This window comes from Callithrix jacchus, chromosome 18 (assembly GCF_049354715.1).
Source record: "Callithrix jacchus isolate 240 chromosome 18, calJac240_pri, whole genome shotgun sequence".
Lineage (NCBI taxonomy): Eukaryota > Metazoa > Chordata > Mammalia > Primates > Cebidae > Callithrix > Callithrix jacchus.
In genome coordinates, this window is record NC_133519.1 from 32,559,158 (window position 1) to 32,574,235 (window position 15,078).

Here is a 15,078-nt window from a genome sequence, read left to right on the forward strand (position 1 = left end):
TTATAAATGATTTGTTAAAAGGCATCAGGTTTTCTAGTTATTAAAAAGTGGCCATTTGAAAATGGAGTTGATGTCTGGAGTTAGAAGGATGAATTCTGTACTATAATCTTATAGAATTTACCTGTAGGAATTTTAGGCTGACACACAGGCTTCCAGTATTAGCCCAGATCACTTGGTAATCTAACTGCTCAGTTCCTCCATGAATTAGATAGAACTCAGACCTGCTCTAAAGAGACAAGTGTGGGACCCTGTAATATAATTTATTTTCAAATACTACTTTGTTTTGTATTTAAACATAGTAATTTTCTAATCATTCTTCTAATATTAAAGGCAGTTACAAATATATGTAAAATCTGTGTATATTTATCTTGATTCTTAAGTAAAAGCTATGTATTTCTATGGTCTCATTTTAGAGTAGAGAGGCACAATTAACAAATTCTGTCTTTTGCCCTTTGAATAAGCTAAAGATTTTAAATAATTAGTCTTCTGAATACACTTAAACAGGAACATAATAATTTCCTGAATAATTCTCTTTTTATGAACATAAGTCAACATTCTATTTCAAGAAATAGATTGTATTTTACATATTTTAAGGCTGTTTTGTTTAGCTTTAGAAGAAATCATATCTAAAGTTGATATACCCCACTTTTTCAGGGTTTTCCAGCCAAAAACAAAGCACCTTGCTACTGGCCTGTCAGAAATTAAAAGGCAAAGTGATCTTAAAAAGGAATTCAGATTTGTGTAGATGGTATCAAGTGGCTAATTTAGAGCCCCTCAAATGAAGGGATGGGAGGCTTCTATGAACGTAGTTAGGCAAGTACATTTTTAAAATGCAATTGTAGCTTAAAATTTACATCTTTTCAAATTTATACAAGAAACCCTATAAAGCTATGTTTATATAGGTGCTCAGACTTCATGCTGAGATATTTTTTGGAGTGACAAATAAGAAAGAGTTCTTAAAAGTCTCAAAAATATTTTTAAAAAACATTGTAAAATGCATTTAAAAGTATTTTTAAAGCATTTTAAGATTTCTTAAAAGTACCAAAAAGTATTTTTAAAAAGCATTCAAATATTTTTAAAAGTATTTTTAAAAAACATTTTCAAAGCCTTCATAAATATTCGGCTATTATAATTTACCTCATTATTTTTATACACTGTGGGGAAAAAGAAACTATTACAATTTTATGCGGTTGCATGTTTGTTACCTTATCCCCCCACAAAGTCTAGGGAAGGGAATACTGTTTGCTATCAGCAAGTACATACCATAGTTATTTTAAATTGAATCAATTTGCCCCTTTTCCTGCATACTTGAAATACCTAATATAGATATACCTATACGCTCATTGAGAATACTGTCTAAAACCCGATAATCTCAAAAACGTATGGTGCATTCCATCTCCCTAAAGAATTCCCATAGTTGCCCAGCTTTGCTTATAAGTGCCAGATTGTCAGGTTGGCACAAGCCCAAAGACAACAAAACATCACAGAATGAAAATACTCCACCCTAAACGTTTTCATGACCTGTATGCACTTTTCTAAGAGAAGCCGACACTGGCAGTAAACCTGAGTATAGGAATGTATAATGCAGGAAGTGATGATTTTCATGAGATAACTAAAAACCTTACCCTTGATTTACTGCTTTCAAAATAAACTCACTTAGTGTAGAATAAGATGAAAAAGCTTGTAATGAGAAATCTTTCAGTATGTTTCATCCCTAAAGGTGTTGTTATTTGCATCAGTCATGACATAGAATCTAAAGGATTTTTGATGGAATAACCTTATTTATACAAACAGTCTTGCTATAGTAAAAGGAAAGTATGATTGGCCACACCATTGTTGTAGTGCAACAGCAATTAGTATGCCTATGTCTAGGCATAAATCTCTATGAATTATAGGAGCCCTGTAAAGGCAAACAGAAAGCATGTGTAAGAAGCATGCCAAGTATGGTAGAGTATCCCTTAACTGTCTAGATCATTAAGCAAAAGCCAGAATTTCCTAAGCATTTCTAGGGAAGTATTCATCATTTTTATATGTGATAACAGTAACACCACCAAATATTTAATATATACAGGTACTTTTCTTGGAAATATAATAATCTCAAGGCATAGAGATGTTAAAAGATACAGCCATTCTTATTTTACAAAGAAAGAAATCGTGTCAAGGTTAGTTACAGATATAGAGTGAAACAAGTTATATCATTAGAGACACAAATCACATTCAGATATTCTAGTTTCGAAGTAATTGTACCCTACTAACTTTTACAAAATTTAGGAGTTACCGTAAGTTCTTAGTTTGTACTTAAGTTAGTTTGGCTGAATTTCATGAAATTAATTGCTAGTCCTTAAGAAGGGAAATGCTCATGTATATGAGTGACAAAGGAAAAAAAGAGTGTTTCCTAATGCTGCTTAGAGAATAATTTTAATTTAAAATATGACTCTTACAAGCCAGATAAACAATTGTCATATATTTCTACATTCCAGTCTACACTGAATTTGTTTATATCAGTGCAATGTGTGACCAGAGGGTGCTTAGCCCTATTCTTTGAAGATGACATAGAAACACCATGCTTCCTCATCAGAAGACTTGTAATCTTACAATCTATAGTCTCATATCTGAGCAGGAAATGAATTTACCCTTTTTAAAAAAGAAACCCATAATGTAAAATATAGTTACAGTTAAATATAGTCTTAAGGACTAAGGAAGCTTATACCGTTAGAGATTTACTTTAATATTCGTTCTTCTCATACATTTCTGATATATTATGCAGTATTCTGAGATCCCAAATATTCTAGAGGACACTAAATAACTGAAATATTTTTCTAACCTGTATTTATTATTGAAATTACTGAATTAGTGGCTGCCAAGCATCAAATAATAGTGCTCAATATAAATCTTTTGCAATATCCTTATAAAGCAAGGAAATGCCTTTGTGTGTGTGTGTTTATTTGCAATTATAAGTTTAGAATCAAATTTTTAAATTTTTCATACTTAGCTATTTAAAAAGATGTACTTTTTATGTGTTTAAATATAGTTTCTATTATCTATATTTTTGCCCTCAATTTTGGAAAAATGTTAGTTTGATTTCGCTTTCCAAAAATGTCTTTATCAGCCATTGCTTGATTTTTATCATCCAAATGTAATTTGACTATTATTTTAGCCTAAAAAATATTGACATGAATGAATACGTAGACTGTAAAATAAATTGGAGATTTTGTTAAGCACGTTACATTTAATAAGATTTTCAGGATTTTTTTAAAGACAAGTCTGCCACCTTAAATAAAGTGAAAAGTTTCAAAACTATTCCAAAATGTTCCCAAACTGAGTGATTTGTTAATGGATTTTGGAGACATGAGTTTTAACAAAAAACTTAACATTAATTTAAAAAAAAAGACAGGTATTATGTCTATAGGGTTTTTGTTCATACAAGGGAGACAGGTGTTATATCCATAGGGGTAGCATGCATGTTAGATGGCTGTATTAACTCTTTGATTTTTGTTTATATGTCAGATGTGTCTGTTTTATAAAGAAAGATGGGGAGTCGATACAGCCCATTTTGTGTAGCACTTGTGATAATTTTAATTCCATTTTATGAATTTGTTCATTTCAATAGTGCATTATCACTTTAAGATTCTGGTTGGTGCTTAAATTACAGTAACTAAAGATTATTTTTCATATTTTAACCAGTTTAGCTAAAGAGTTTTAGTACTAGTATTAACTTTTGAATTATGTTTGAGGTCTTAGACTTTACAGCATGTTTAGTTTCTTTTCATTTCTTATTAGTATTTTTCAGTACTTAATAGTCTCTTGCCCCCACCTCCAACAAGAACTTGCCTTTCTGTTCAACATCAGAAACATTTTCCTTTTGGCATGTGCTTTCTAGCTCCCCAAGCAGTCTAAGCAAATTGGAAAGTTCAGCTGTCATTCTTGGAAGGTTATAGATCACACTAGCAGCCTGAGTAATCCAAGAGGTTTTAAGTATCATAGCATTTAGTTTAAAGTGAAATTTGCTCTGACAGGGCTGGCAGACCAATAGGAAAAAGAAATATTTGTGCTTGGAGAAGTGCATATGTAGAGACCAAAAGTATAACTGATGGCTGGAAGTGATTTCAGTCTAAAAAAACAAATCATTAAGAGAGTGCATAGGGGTAAAATACACAGTTCATATTTTAAAGAGTCTCAAAATGAACCAGCAACTAAGGTTAGCATTACATAGTAATTAGTTGTGGTGTTCAGGCTTTAACTCACTCAGTACCAGACGGTATAGTTAAACTATCACTGAGAAAACATTGCTACTTATATGATATTCTCTAGTTTAAGCCTATAGCAGTAATTTTTGTACCTTAAAAAAACCAAGGTATTATGACAGATTATATAAATGTTGAACCAGTAACAGACAAACAATTATTTAAAGGAGGTGCTAATGATTCAGTTTATTGACCTAGGGGTTATTTAAGCCACTCAGCAAGTTCCCTTAACATTTGGTGGTATGAAATGAGGCATTGCTTGATGGTATAGAACTGCCAATTTCAAGAAGTCCTTGTACTTAACGGAAGAAATGTAAGTTAAAGATGACTAGATGGCATACCTTCATTAAAATATTGCCAGAAAAAGCCTGAGACCATTATGGGTTTGAGTAAATATTCACTTCAGCTTGATAATCATATCTGACAACTTTCATTAGGTACCTATTAGAGCATTTTTTCTGTTGATAGCTACAAATAAGGAAAAATAAAACATCTTTTAATGGCTCCAATTTCTTGCAAGTTGTTATTCTATTCAAGAAAGCCTATTTTGAGCCAGAGGAATCTACAATTTTTAATTTTTTTTCTTGAATGTGCAAATAAATAATAATAAAATGGGCCAGGCATGGTGGCTTATGCCTGTAATCCCAGCACTTTGCAAGGCCAAGGCAGATGAATCACCTGTGGTCCGGAGTTCAAGATCAGCCTGGCCAGCATGGCGATACCCCACCTCTACTAAAAATACAAAAATTAGCTGGGCATGGTGGCACGTGTCTGTAATCCCAGCTACTTGGGAAGCTGAGGCAGGAGAATCACTTGAACCCGGGAGGTGGAAGTTTCAGTGAGCTGGGATTGCACCACTGTACTCCAGCCTGGGCAAAAAGTAAAGCTCCATCTCAAAAATAATAAAATGGAAAGGACTTCCAATAAGATGGTAGACTGAGCTAACTTGGAAGGGACCAATCCTATATAGATCACATGAAAATAGTGGACAAAAATGTAAGAAAAACTTATATGACCAAGTTCGTAAGAAAGATAGGGTATACCCCAATGACAAAAAACACCCATAGGACTATTGAACTAGGTATGGGTTATTTGGTAAAGGAAGATGGAACTGAATTCTCTAAATAAAGCCTGGAATTTCAAAGGTCTGCCTTTTTCTCATTGGTTGAAAACAGGACTAAATGATGTTAATTCACCAGCCCAGAGAAGTGGCCAAAACTTGTCTGTGCCCAAAAACCCTAGGTAGGGGAAGATAGTCACCCATGTGAAAGAAGTCACAAGCTTGTTTCATGCACATGAGTGGGTTCAGAGTTTATACTGTACATTTAATTCAGGGAACCCCAGTCAAGTAATTACCATTCACATTGTTTCAGGACAGTGAAATTGCCAGGGCCCTGATATATTATAAACAAATATAGAACCTCTATAGAAATAATTCCACAGCTCAAGACCCAACAGACATTTAAAAAAATGAAGTTGAAAGCACAATAAAATATTACGAAGTACATAAAGGAAGGAACCTGGTGCAGTGGTGCACACCTGTAGTCCTAGCTGAGGTGGAGGATGACTTGAGGCCAAGAATTCAAGGCTGCAGTGCACCATAATTTTGCCTGTGAGTAGCCTTAATACTCCAGTCTGGGCAATATAATGAGACTCCATCTCAATGAAAACAAGAACAAAAAAAAAGGACTATTGTAAAAGAGAATCATCAGAATGTGATGGAAATCCCATTTTACCAATGTTCAATATGCTCAGTTTAAATTTGATAAGCCTTATTTTAAAGCTTTGTAAAGTCATGACATTACAAGACAAGCACTCTAACAGCAAGAGTGTTAGGATGCCCAAGAATTAGAGTTAGTAACAAGAATCTCAATGAGACTATATAAAATGTAATAAATAGCTTAATAAAAGAAATAGAAAACTTAATGCAATGATATAGTATCAAAAAGTACCAAGTATAACATCTCCATGTTAAAATATAATCACTAAAATATTACTCTGGAGGCAGGTTAATTAACAGATTAAGATGTATAAGAAGAGAAGTATAACTTGAATGAAATTAGAGGAGAGTCCATGAACTACAATTTCTTTACCATTTGGAATAAATCAGTGACTTTTTTTTTTTTTTTTTTTTTTTTTTGAGATGGAGTTTCGCTTGTTGCCCAGATTGGAGTGCAATGGCGTGATCTCTGCTCACCACTACCTCTGCCTCCTGGGTTCAAGTGATTCTCCTGCCTCAGCCTCCTGAGTAGCTAGGATTACAGGCATGTGCCACCACGCCCGGCTAATTTTGTATTTTTTTAAGTAGAGACAGGGTTTCTCCATGTTAGTCAGGCTGGTCTCAAACTCCCGACCTCAGGTGATCCACCCGCCTTAGCCTCCCAAATTGCTGGGATTACAGGTGTGAGCCACCACACCAGGCCAGTCAGTGTCTATTTTATGCATGTTCCCTTCATCATTACTACAAATTAGTTTTTATCTGAAGTATCTCAGTGTAGTAACTAAATTGAAAGGATTTTCCCCAAGGTGTTAACTCTTAGAACTGACAGATGTCCTTTAAAAAATTGTTTTTAATAAACTTCAGATGAGTATTTTAAGTACAGCCTCCCACTACTCATATAATTGCCCTTGATTTTTGAAAAAAAAAATACTACTTTGAATTCATTAATAAAATTCTTTAAGATGCTTTAGCCATTTATTTTTATTATAAGGAAAATGTATAATTATACATATAAAAGATTAAGAATAAAACTAAATGGAAAATGACAACTAAACTTGATATATGTTGGTGAAACTCATGAGAATACTGCTTAACCATGCTCTTAGATTTCATTTTCTCAACAATACAAAAATTTAAGTCCAAAGGAATGAGTAATACCTTTGAGCAACTTAAAATATGTATTTATTATATATAGATTTATAGAAACAAGATGCCATTAATATAGATTCAGTGAAAAATTTTAGAAACTGTGTAATAATAATAGTACTTTGACATGCATGCATATTTGCATTTTTCAGTGTCTAAGACAATTAGCATCTTATAACCTATTTTCTTAGGCACCCAACATTCACAAAACTTTTTTTTGCCTGTAACTGATAGGTATTTCTATTTAGCTGTAAATTCTTTCATAATCATAAAACTGGACATTAATTATCTGCAAAAGCAATGGATGCCACATTCTGTGAATATTAAATGTGCTGAGAAATTTAAATTTGATAATCCTTGCTTTGAAACTTTGTAAAAGTACCTGATACTCAGTTGTAAGACAAGCTCTCCATCTAGTGGTTGATCTATAAATGACAAACATTTAGATCTCGATGTAATAATACATCATTTTACTTGTGTTAGGTATTGTTTTATACTCATTATTTCATTCAATCTGCACACCTCTTCTTATTGTAAGAATTTCAAGGAGAAAATATTCTCTTTTTCCAGAATAGTTAAACCCTATAGAAGATAGAGGAAAACTTCTAGAATCTGATTTCATCTATGTGGAACATCACAGCATCTCCATGATTTGATGAAGCATATTCTGATACTAAGGGGACAAAATTTGTTCCATTCCAATTAACTATAACCTTTAAAATTTCCAGCCAGTTTTGAAATTCTTCCCCTTTAGTCTCAGTCTCCAACATGTAAATATACCTAAATAAAATAATAATTTTTATTTTTGAGACAGGGTCTCACTCTGTCACCCAGGCTGGAGTGCAGTAGTGATCGTGGTTCATGGCAGTCTCAACCTCCTGGGCTCAAGTGATCCTCCTGCCTCAGTCCTCTAAGTAGCTGGGACCAAGGTGTGCACCACCATGCCCACCTAATTTTCTGTATTTTTGTAGAAATGGGGTTTCCCCAAGTCTTGAACTTTTGGACGCAAGCAATCTACCTCAGCCTCCTAAAATGCTGGGATTTTAAGCATGAGCCACTGCACCTGGACTGAAAAAAAAAACTATTTCAAAAGAGAAAAGATAACATTGTTGTAAAATGTACCATATTGATCATTGTTATTTCTGTCAGTGCCCCTCTGTAGGTTCTCATTACTTCACATTTGGACATCTGTAATAGTTTCTTCAGTGTTCACGATTTCGCCTCTCAACCCCCTTTACTACTACAGTTATCTTTGTAAAACACAGAATTAGGTCATTCTCTTTCTTAGGAACCATTGACAACTCTCCAGAAACCACCAGTTCTTAGCAGGATGTATGAAAAACTTCCATATCTAGTCCTAACCTCCCTTTCTAGACTGATCTCCTGCCACTTGCTTGTATCATAAATCTAAGACTTTATTTAACCATAACAAACTTTTTGTTTTTCTTTAGCCACTCCTATCTATTGCTCAGTCTGCTCCACCATCAGGAATTCTGTCTCTCTTCACCTGTGAAATCTTACTTGTCCTTTCAGACTCATTCATTCATAAATTCATATATTTTTTGCATGACTACTTCATGTCAGATACAATACTAGATGCTAGGGATATAGCAATGGACAAGACAGTCCTTGCCCTCCATGGTGTTTACATTCTAATGGGAGAGAAATACAATAACAGAATACATCAGGAAGTAACAGATGCATTAAAATCAAGGTATTTTGTATGAAAAGTATCTAGCGGCCAAGATTCTTCTGTAGCAATTTGTACCTATCTCTAACCTACTCTTATATTAAATATTTGGCCCTCCTCTTTACTTCCATAACAATTTATACTTATGCTAGGGTAGTATGACATCAGGTTATTATCAGAATATTTGTTCCATGTTAGGTGCCTCCAATCCTTATAGTCAAGGACTATGTCTTCTTTATTATTGCCTTCCCAGCACCTTGTTTTTTCCTTGGCTTCAAAAACTATACTTACCACATTGTAGGAACTCAGTAAATGTTTATACTATTTGGATAGATAGATGGATGGGCAGATGGTATACAGAGTCACTATTACAATAGACCTAAATTTCCATGATAAATCATCCTGAAGCTGAAATTACCCTGATGATCACTTAACAATCTGCTTAGAAAGATAAACATGCTGATTTTGATTCTATAATCAATATATTGGAGAAACTGACAAAAAGAATGAAGTATTCCAAAAAATTATGAAGATATAATTTCTTACAGTTTTATAATATCTTGGAAAGTTTCTTCCCATGACAGCTCATGTTAAATTCCTTAACTTGATAATTCCAAAAGAATTCCAGCCTTCAGTATTACCTGATGGATCACAAAGACTGGGTTGTTAAGAAACCAGTCTTATTTATTTATATATGTGCTTATTTATATATGTGTAGTCATATATTTGTTGCTTATTTATATATGTGTAGTGATAAATGATTTTGTCTTGGGATGAATAGAATTCCTAAAGACAGACTCAGACTAAAAAGTTGAAAGCATGGTAGTTATAAGTAAAATTTTGAATGTGTGTCTGTGTGTATACACACAATTTTATATATATATAAAAGTTAGTGTTACATATAACTGTATAACTCAATATTACATAACTATATACAACTCAATGTTAAATATATGTATATGTGTGTGTATATATATGTATACGTATATATATATATGTATACGTATATATATATATATACACACACACACACACACACACACACATATATGTACACAGTCAATTACAAGCAGTCAATATTAGGCTACTTTGTGATAATGTCTTCTTAACATTTTTGTTTAAGGTCAATACAGTTTTAGCCTACAATAGTATAAGGTCAGATATAGGATCTTATATTCTATACTGATTTCAGACCACGTCATAAGTATTATGTTAATTTTAGCTTCTTCATTTGAAGACACACACTAGAAAATGGAACTGATTTCAGAGAGCAAATGAGATGGTAAAGGTTCAAGACCATGTCATGAGGCTTGAGTAAACGAGGGTTGTGAAGCAGTCATATCAAAGAAGAATTAGACTCCCTGTGTGGTTTCAGTGGGTAATTCTAAGACTAATTGAACTGGATTTTAGAGCTGCGTTGTAAAGAACTTTCCAACAGTTTTACATATCCGTAAATGGAATGAACTGCCTTGACAGAGTAGTGAGCACTTCCTTTCTGGAGGTGTTCAGACAAGAGCTAGATAGACCTTGTCAAGGATGTTGTGAATAAAAGTGTAGTCAAGATTATTTCTTAAACTGTTGCCAAGTCAAAGATTTCCATGAGCCTATGAAAAAATAATTTGGCCTGCATTTATTCTTTTTTATAGCCATTTACTAATAAATTCATTACTTCCTCTACATTGATATTGCTGACTTAGGATTTAAAAGAAGAAAAAGGCTTGTGTTGCTTTTATCTCATTTTAATAAAATAATGATACTTTTCACTTATGCAGCACTTTTCATCCAAGGATTTCAAAGTGCTTTACAAATATGCACTAATTAAGCCTCACAAACAGCCAGAGGTAGGTGATTTTCTTCTCTTTCTACAGGAATGTCAACTCTGGCACAGAAATTTAATAAGAGCCTGTGAGTGCCTGGGATTCTTTACTGGCTGCCATTCCCTTGTAATGTGCTGCATGTGAAGCATCACTTGTCATTTCCAGATTTCTCTTTTCCTGCTCTGAATCATCTCAAGTTTAGAATTATAATGATTGCTATTAAAAATGTGTTTGAAGTCCTATATATATTGGAGAAAAATCAGTCTTCTGCTTGCTGAATGCTATTTAGATTTCTAAATTTGTTTATTTAAAAAAACACACTTTAGATGTGGTTTTGTATTTGTTGTTGGGTTTTAAATTTAATTTTTCTCTCTTACAGAATATGTCATTTTTCTTTTTAGGGACCCAAAAATCATGTTTCTTAGGACATAAAGCTTAATGGCATTGACTTTTTGGCCTTACCATTCCTAGTTTTCGTTTCACAATAAACAAGAACCATTTTCTTTGGGGCAGAATTATGGATTTTCCGGAAGAGACATTGTATTTTGGTAATTCAAAAGTTCAAAATATGTTATCTGAACATTAAGGATTAAGGTGAAATGACACTAATCCTGTAAAGAAAAAGTACTATAATAGTGGCATATACTAATCTAGAGGGACACACCACTTTTTATGTGGGCTAGGAGGAGTAGGAAGAAAATATGTACATGCAGAAATACGCACACTGCAAGATTGGTTAATTCCAATATACTCATAAATAGCCACATATACAAACTGTTTTCTGAAGCAAAATGGTCACATAAGGCAAGAGCAGATGTGGCATATTCTAGCTGAGTTTTCCTTGCTTCTCAGGGCCCCTAGTGAGGGCATACAAGTTCCTGTGATACACACTATTTAAATCAAGTCTGTCCAGATCAGGAAAGCCCAGTTTTTGCTGCAACACTGCCTTTTTATATTCATAGTTTCTATCTCCTTCAAGGACTTACATGAAGAATCTGTCTGCTACTGTTGAAAGGAAAACTCTCCAGGTTTTGAACTAAACTCAGCATTACCAAGGGTATATCCTTTTTCCAGGGAAAAAAGTGAAGTATCTACATATTCCACCAGAATATCTCCAGGTTTTAGCATCCTGGAAAGCCTAATTTTCCCCCACTGTATTAGAAAGAAGCAAATAAGAGAGATTAAAGAAACAAACTATTATGTTTCACAGTGAATTTAATTAAAAATATATTAATTCTGTAGATACAGTTCATTTTTCGTAATACAAAGGGACCCAGGACCTATGTCAAAGTATTCTCCAAACTTGTCATAAATGATTTTTTCTTTAAACAGCAAGTCCATCTGTGATACATGACGAAGAATTCCAGAAAAGATCATTTTAGAGTTTGGTTTCAAATTTTATTCCTTTTTCCCAAAATGATATTTGTATATAGAAATTCAAAAAATTAAATGATGTCCTCTACACTGTAATACACATAGATGTCTCTGGGTGAACTATTGACTGTATAAAAAGATCTTTACCATAGTAACCTAAAGACCTTACTGTTCAAGACCAGAGATTTACAGGTTCAGAAATTCAGAGTCATCAGTGCTCAGGGGTCAGTCTTCCACTGACTTGGGACCTGCAGATTCCTATCAACAGTGTACATGACATATTTTAAAAAGAGAAAACAATATCCATTTGTTACTGTACAATGAAAGTTAAAGCCATCAGGTGGATTAGGTAATATCTAAGTTTATTATTTACCCTGTTGGCAAATTACATGGGAAAACAATGATCAATATTTTGCCTATTATTCATAGAAATAGAAAAAGGGGAGAATTTTGCAACTTGAATGTAGAATGGCCTCAGACTCTGAGAATGTTAAATCCCCTTCCTGAATGAGAACCAACCTGCAAAAAGGCCAGATACTCCTTAATGGTGTTAGTCACCAGATCACCATGCAATTTTTTGAATTGCTACAACCAGCATTGTAGCTGAGAAGTTCCTTGTTCTGTGCCGTTGACCGGCGAACTCCCTTCTGAGGACCATCTTCTTTTAGATAGAGTTACAGTGATATTGCTAGCAAGTCATCTGTCATATACTCTGTTTTGAAGGTGCCTTTGTATGTTTCCTCACTGTCCCACATATGCCTCTTGTTTTCAGATTATTGAAATAGAGCTTGCCCTAGCCCCTAGATTGAGAAACAAGCCTAAGATTAACTTGAGTTTAACCTAAGTTTACTGTTATTTGACCTCAAAGGAATTGCTAAAAAATATAAGGACTGGTTGAAGACAGTAATAAGCAGAAGGATGAAGAAGGAACAAGTTGAAATCCAAAAAATATAATCAACAGTTATATAATTGAGAGTTCTTTAGATGTATGATTACTTGTTAGCCTTAGTGCTTGCAGAGAAAAGTTTTCAATGGCTTCTCCTCTAATTTGAAGCAGGTACTGGTGTCTCTTAGTTCACTGACTCCACTAATTTCTGAAACATCTTTTAAGCTACCTCTTGATTACCTCATCACAAAATTTAGTCCCTCTTCCCATGAGACCAAAGTAAGAAAAGGTGCTTATATTTTTACCATTTCAAAATCAAATGCAGACTTAAAAATTTCAACCAACTTTGAGAAACTATAGACAGAGTTTTGATGAAGGAGCCCAAAACAATGAATTTTGTCCAGTATAAAAGCTAACCTGAAACTTGTATTTCAGAACTTCCATTTTCCTAAAGGGTAGAGTCACCAGGCCAGTATGGGTTATATATATTTTGGCTCTTTACGTTTACTCTTTAGTTCCATCTTAATACACACACACACATACACACATTTATTTAAAACCTTAACATTTTAATAGTTACTCCCAAAGTGTGTCAACTTAATCTCACTCTGAGTGTGACAGGAAGTTAGTGCCTATGTCAATATATATTTTAATCATATTCAGCTTTTGCTATTGAGAGAAAATTATCTTTCCTTCTCCTTATGTAGTGCAAACTCAAATCTTAAATCACTTAAACATATTTTATTTTTTCAAAATTTACATTTCTGCATTACAAATGGTTTCCTTTGATTGGAAGTCAAGCTCACTAGCATTCACTGCATGAGCTATGCATGAGCATGTAAAGGCCACCATATTCTGCCTGGCAAAATAAATATTTTGTCATTTTTCTAAGTGTTGGATAATTCCCTGACCTTTAAAGGGGGCTCTGAAGAACAGATTTTCCTCTAAATAATGTATTAATAGACCAAAAAATAATCTTTTAAAAGTAATAATCATGAAGTTTAACTTATTTTACAACTCTAAAAGTTATCTTGTGAGTTTCTATTATTTCCATAGAATAAGTTGAACCACAGTTGTCTTGCTGTCACTCAAAAGAAATATATACTTTTAGTAATTGTTTGCATTGAGGCATCAGAGGAAGGATTTGCAGATCAAATCTGACTAATTTTCAAATTTTGTCAAATTCCTTATCTTGTTCTTTTAATCATGGGCTTATGGTATGATTTGGTCCTGCATGAGAGTTCACAGCTATAACTCAAACACATGTTTTTACTAAAAGTGGAATTAGTCCTATATCTTCATATGAAAAGACATTATAAATGGCAAAAGTCACCTTATTACAGTTTTATTTTTATTATTCCTAGTAGTATATTACTGATCATTGCTAACATGTAAAATCTCTTCATAGCTTTGCTTAAGAGCCATGTGTAAGTAATTTCTTAAATAAAACTTTGCTGACTTGATTCTTCCACTGTTTAGAATAGTACCTACTGACAGAGGTTTCCCATACTTCTAACACACATTGTTAGAAGTACTTTATCATACACACTTTTAATGGCTCTATTAACCTTAAGAACAAAAATTAAAGATATCCACATAAATCACTATCTCTGCCAGGAAGAGAATCTTGATGGTGTAAAAATCTAGGCCTCTTACTTGACCTGCATTGTGGCTGTGTGATGAAAAACATAGCTTGTCATTCCTTTTTCTCTTTTTTAGCCTTGGAATGGATGGCTTTGGCCAACCAGTTGGCATTCTTGGACGCCCTGCCACAGCGTATGGATTCCGCCCTGATGAACCTTACTACTATGTCTATGGATCTTGATAAAGTATCCGTTTCCATGCATAATCTCTGCTTAGAAGAAATCTGTGTGGGTTGGGTTAATTTGGGATCTTTGCCTAATAATGCATGTTGATGTTACTGTGGATCTGTGTTTCTTTTTATTTTTATGTTGTTAGCCGCAGATTAGCCCCAGCCCCTTCTGTCTTCTGTTAAGTACAGTTGATACTCACACTGTTCACCCATCAAACCACATCTTGATGCTGAGTAACATTTCCCATGAGCCTGAAAACTGAATGTTGAAAAGCTACTAGACTGGAAAACAAACACTGCATTATGTACATTAAGTGACTAATTTAATTTCTATTAAAAAGCATAAAGTGAAAACAAGTGAAAGTCATGTGTTTATATTTCACACACA

General features: G+C 33.7%; 1 protein-coding gene across 2 annotated transcripts in view; it reads left to right on the forward strand.

The window, feature by feature from the left end:
- KIFAP3 (kinesin associated protein 3) overlaps nt 1-15,044 on the forward strand; it is a 142,711-nt gene extending 127,667 nt beyond the window's left edge. The window contains exons 20-21 of one of the 2 annotated variants that reach the window (XM_078356300.1): nt 10,573-10,641; nt 14,597-15,044. In XM_078356300.1, the coding sequence (XP_078212426.1) occupies nt 10,573-10,618 (46 nt within the window). In that variant the 3' untranslated portion in view covers nt 10,619-10,641; nt 14,597-15,044. The remainder of the gene's footprint in view (nt 1-10,572; nt 10,642-14,596) is intronic. The other variant, XM_002807710.7, reaches the window with a different exon arrangement.
- Nucleotides 15,045-15,078: the final 34 nt, after the last annotated feature.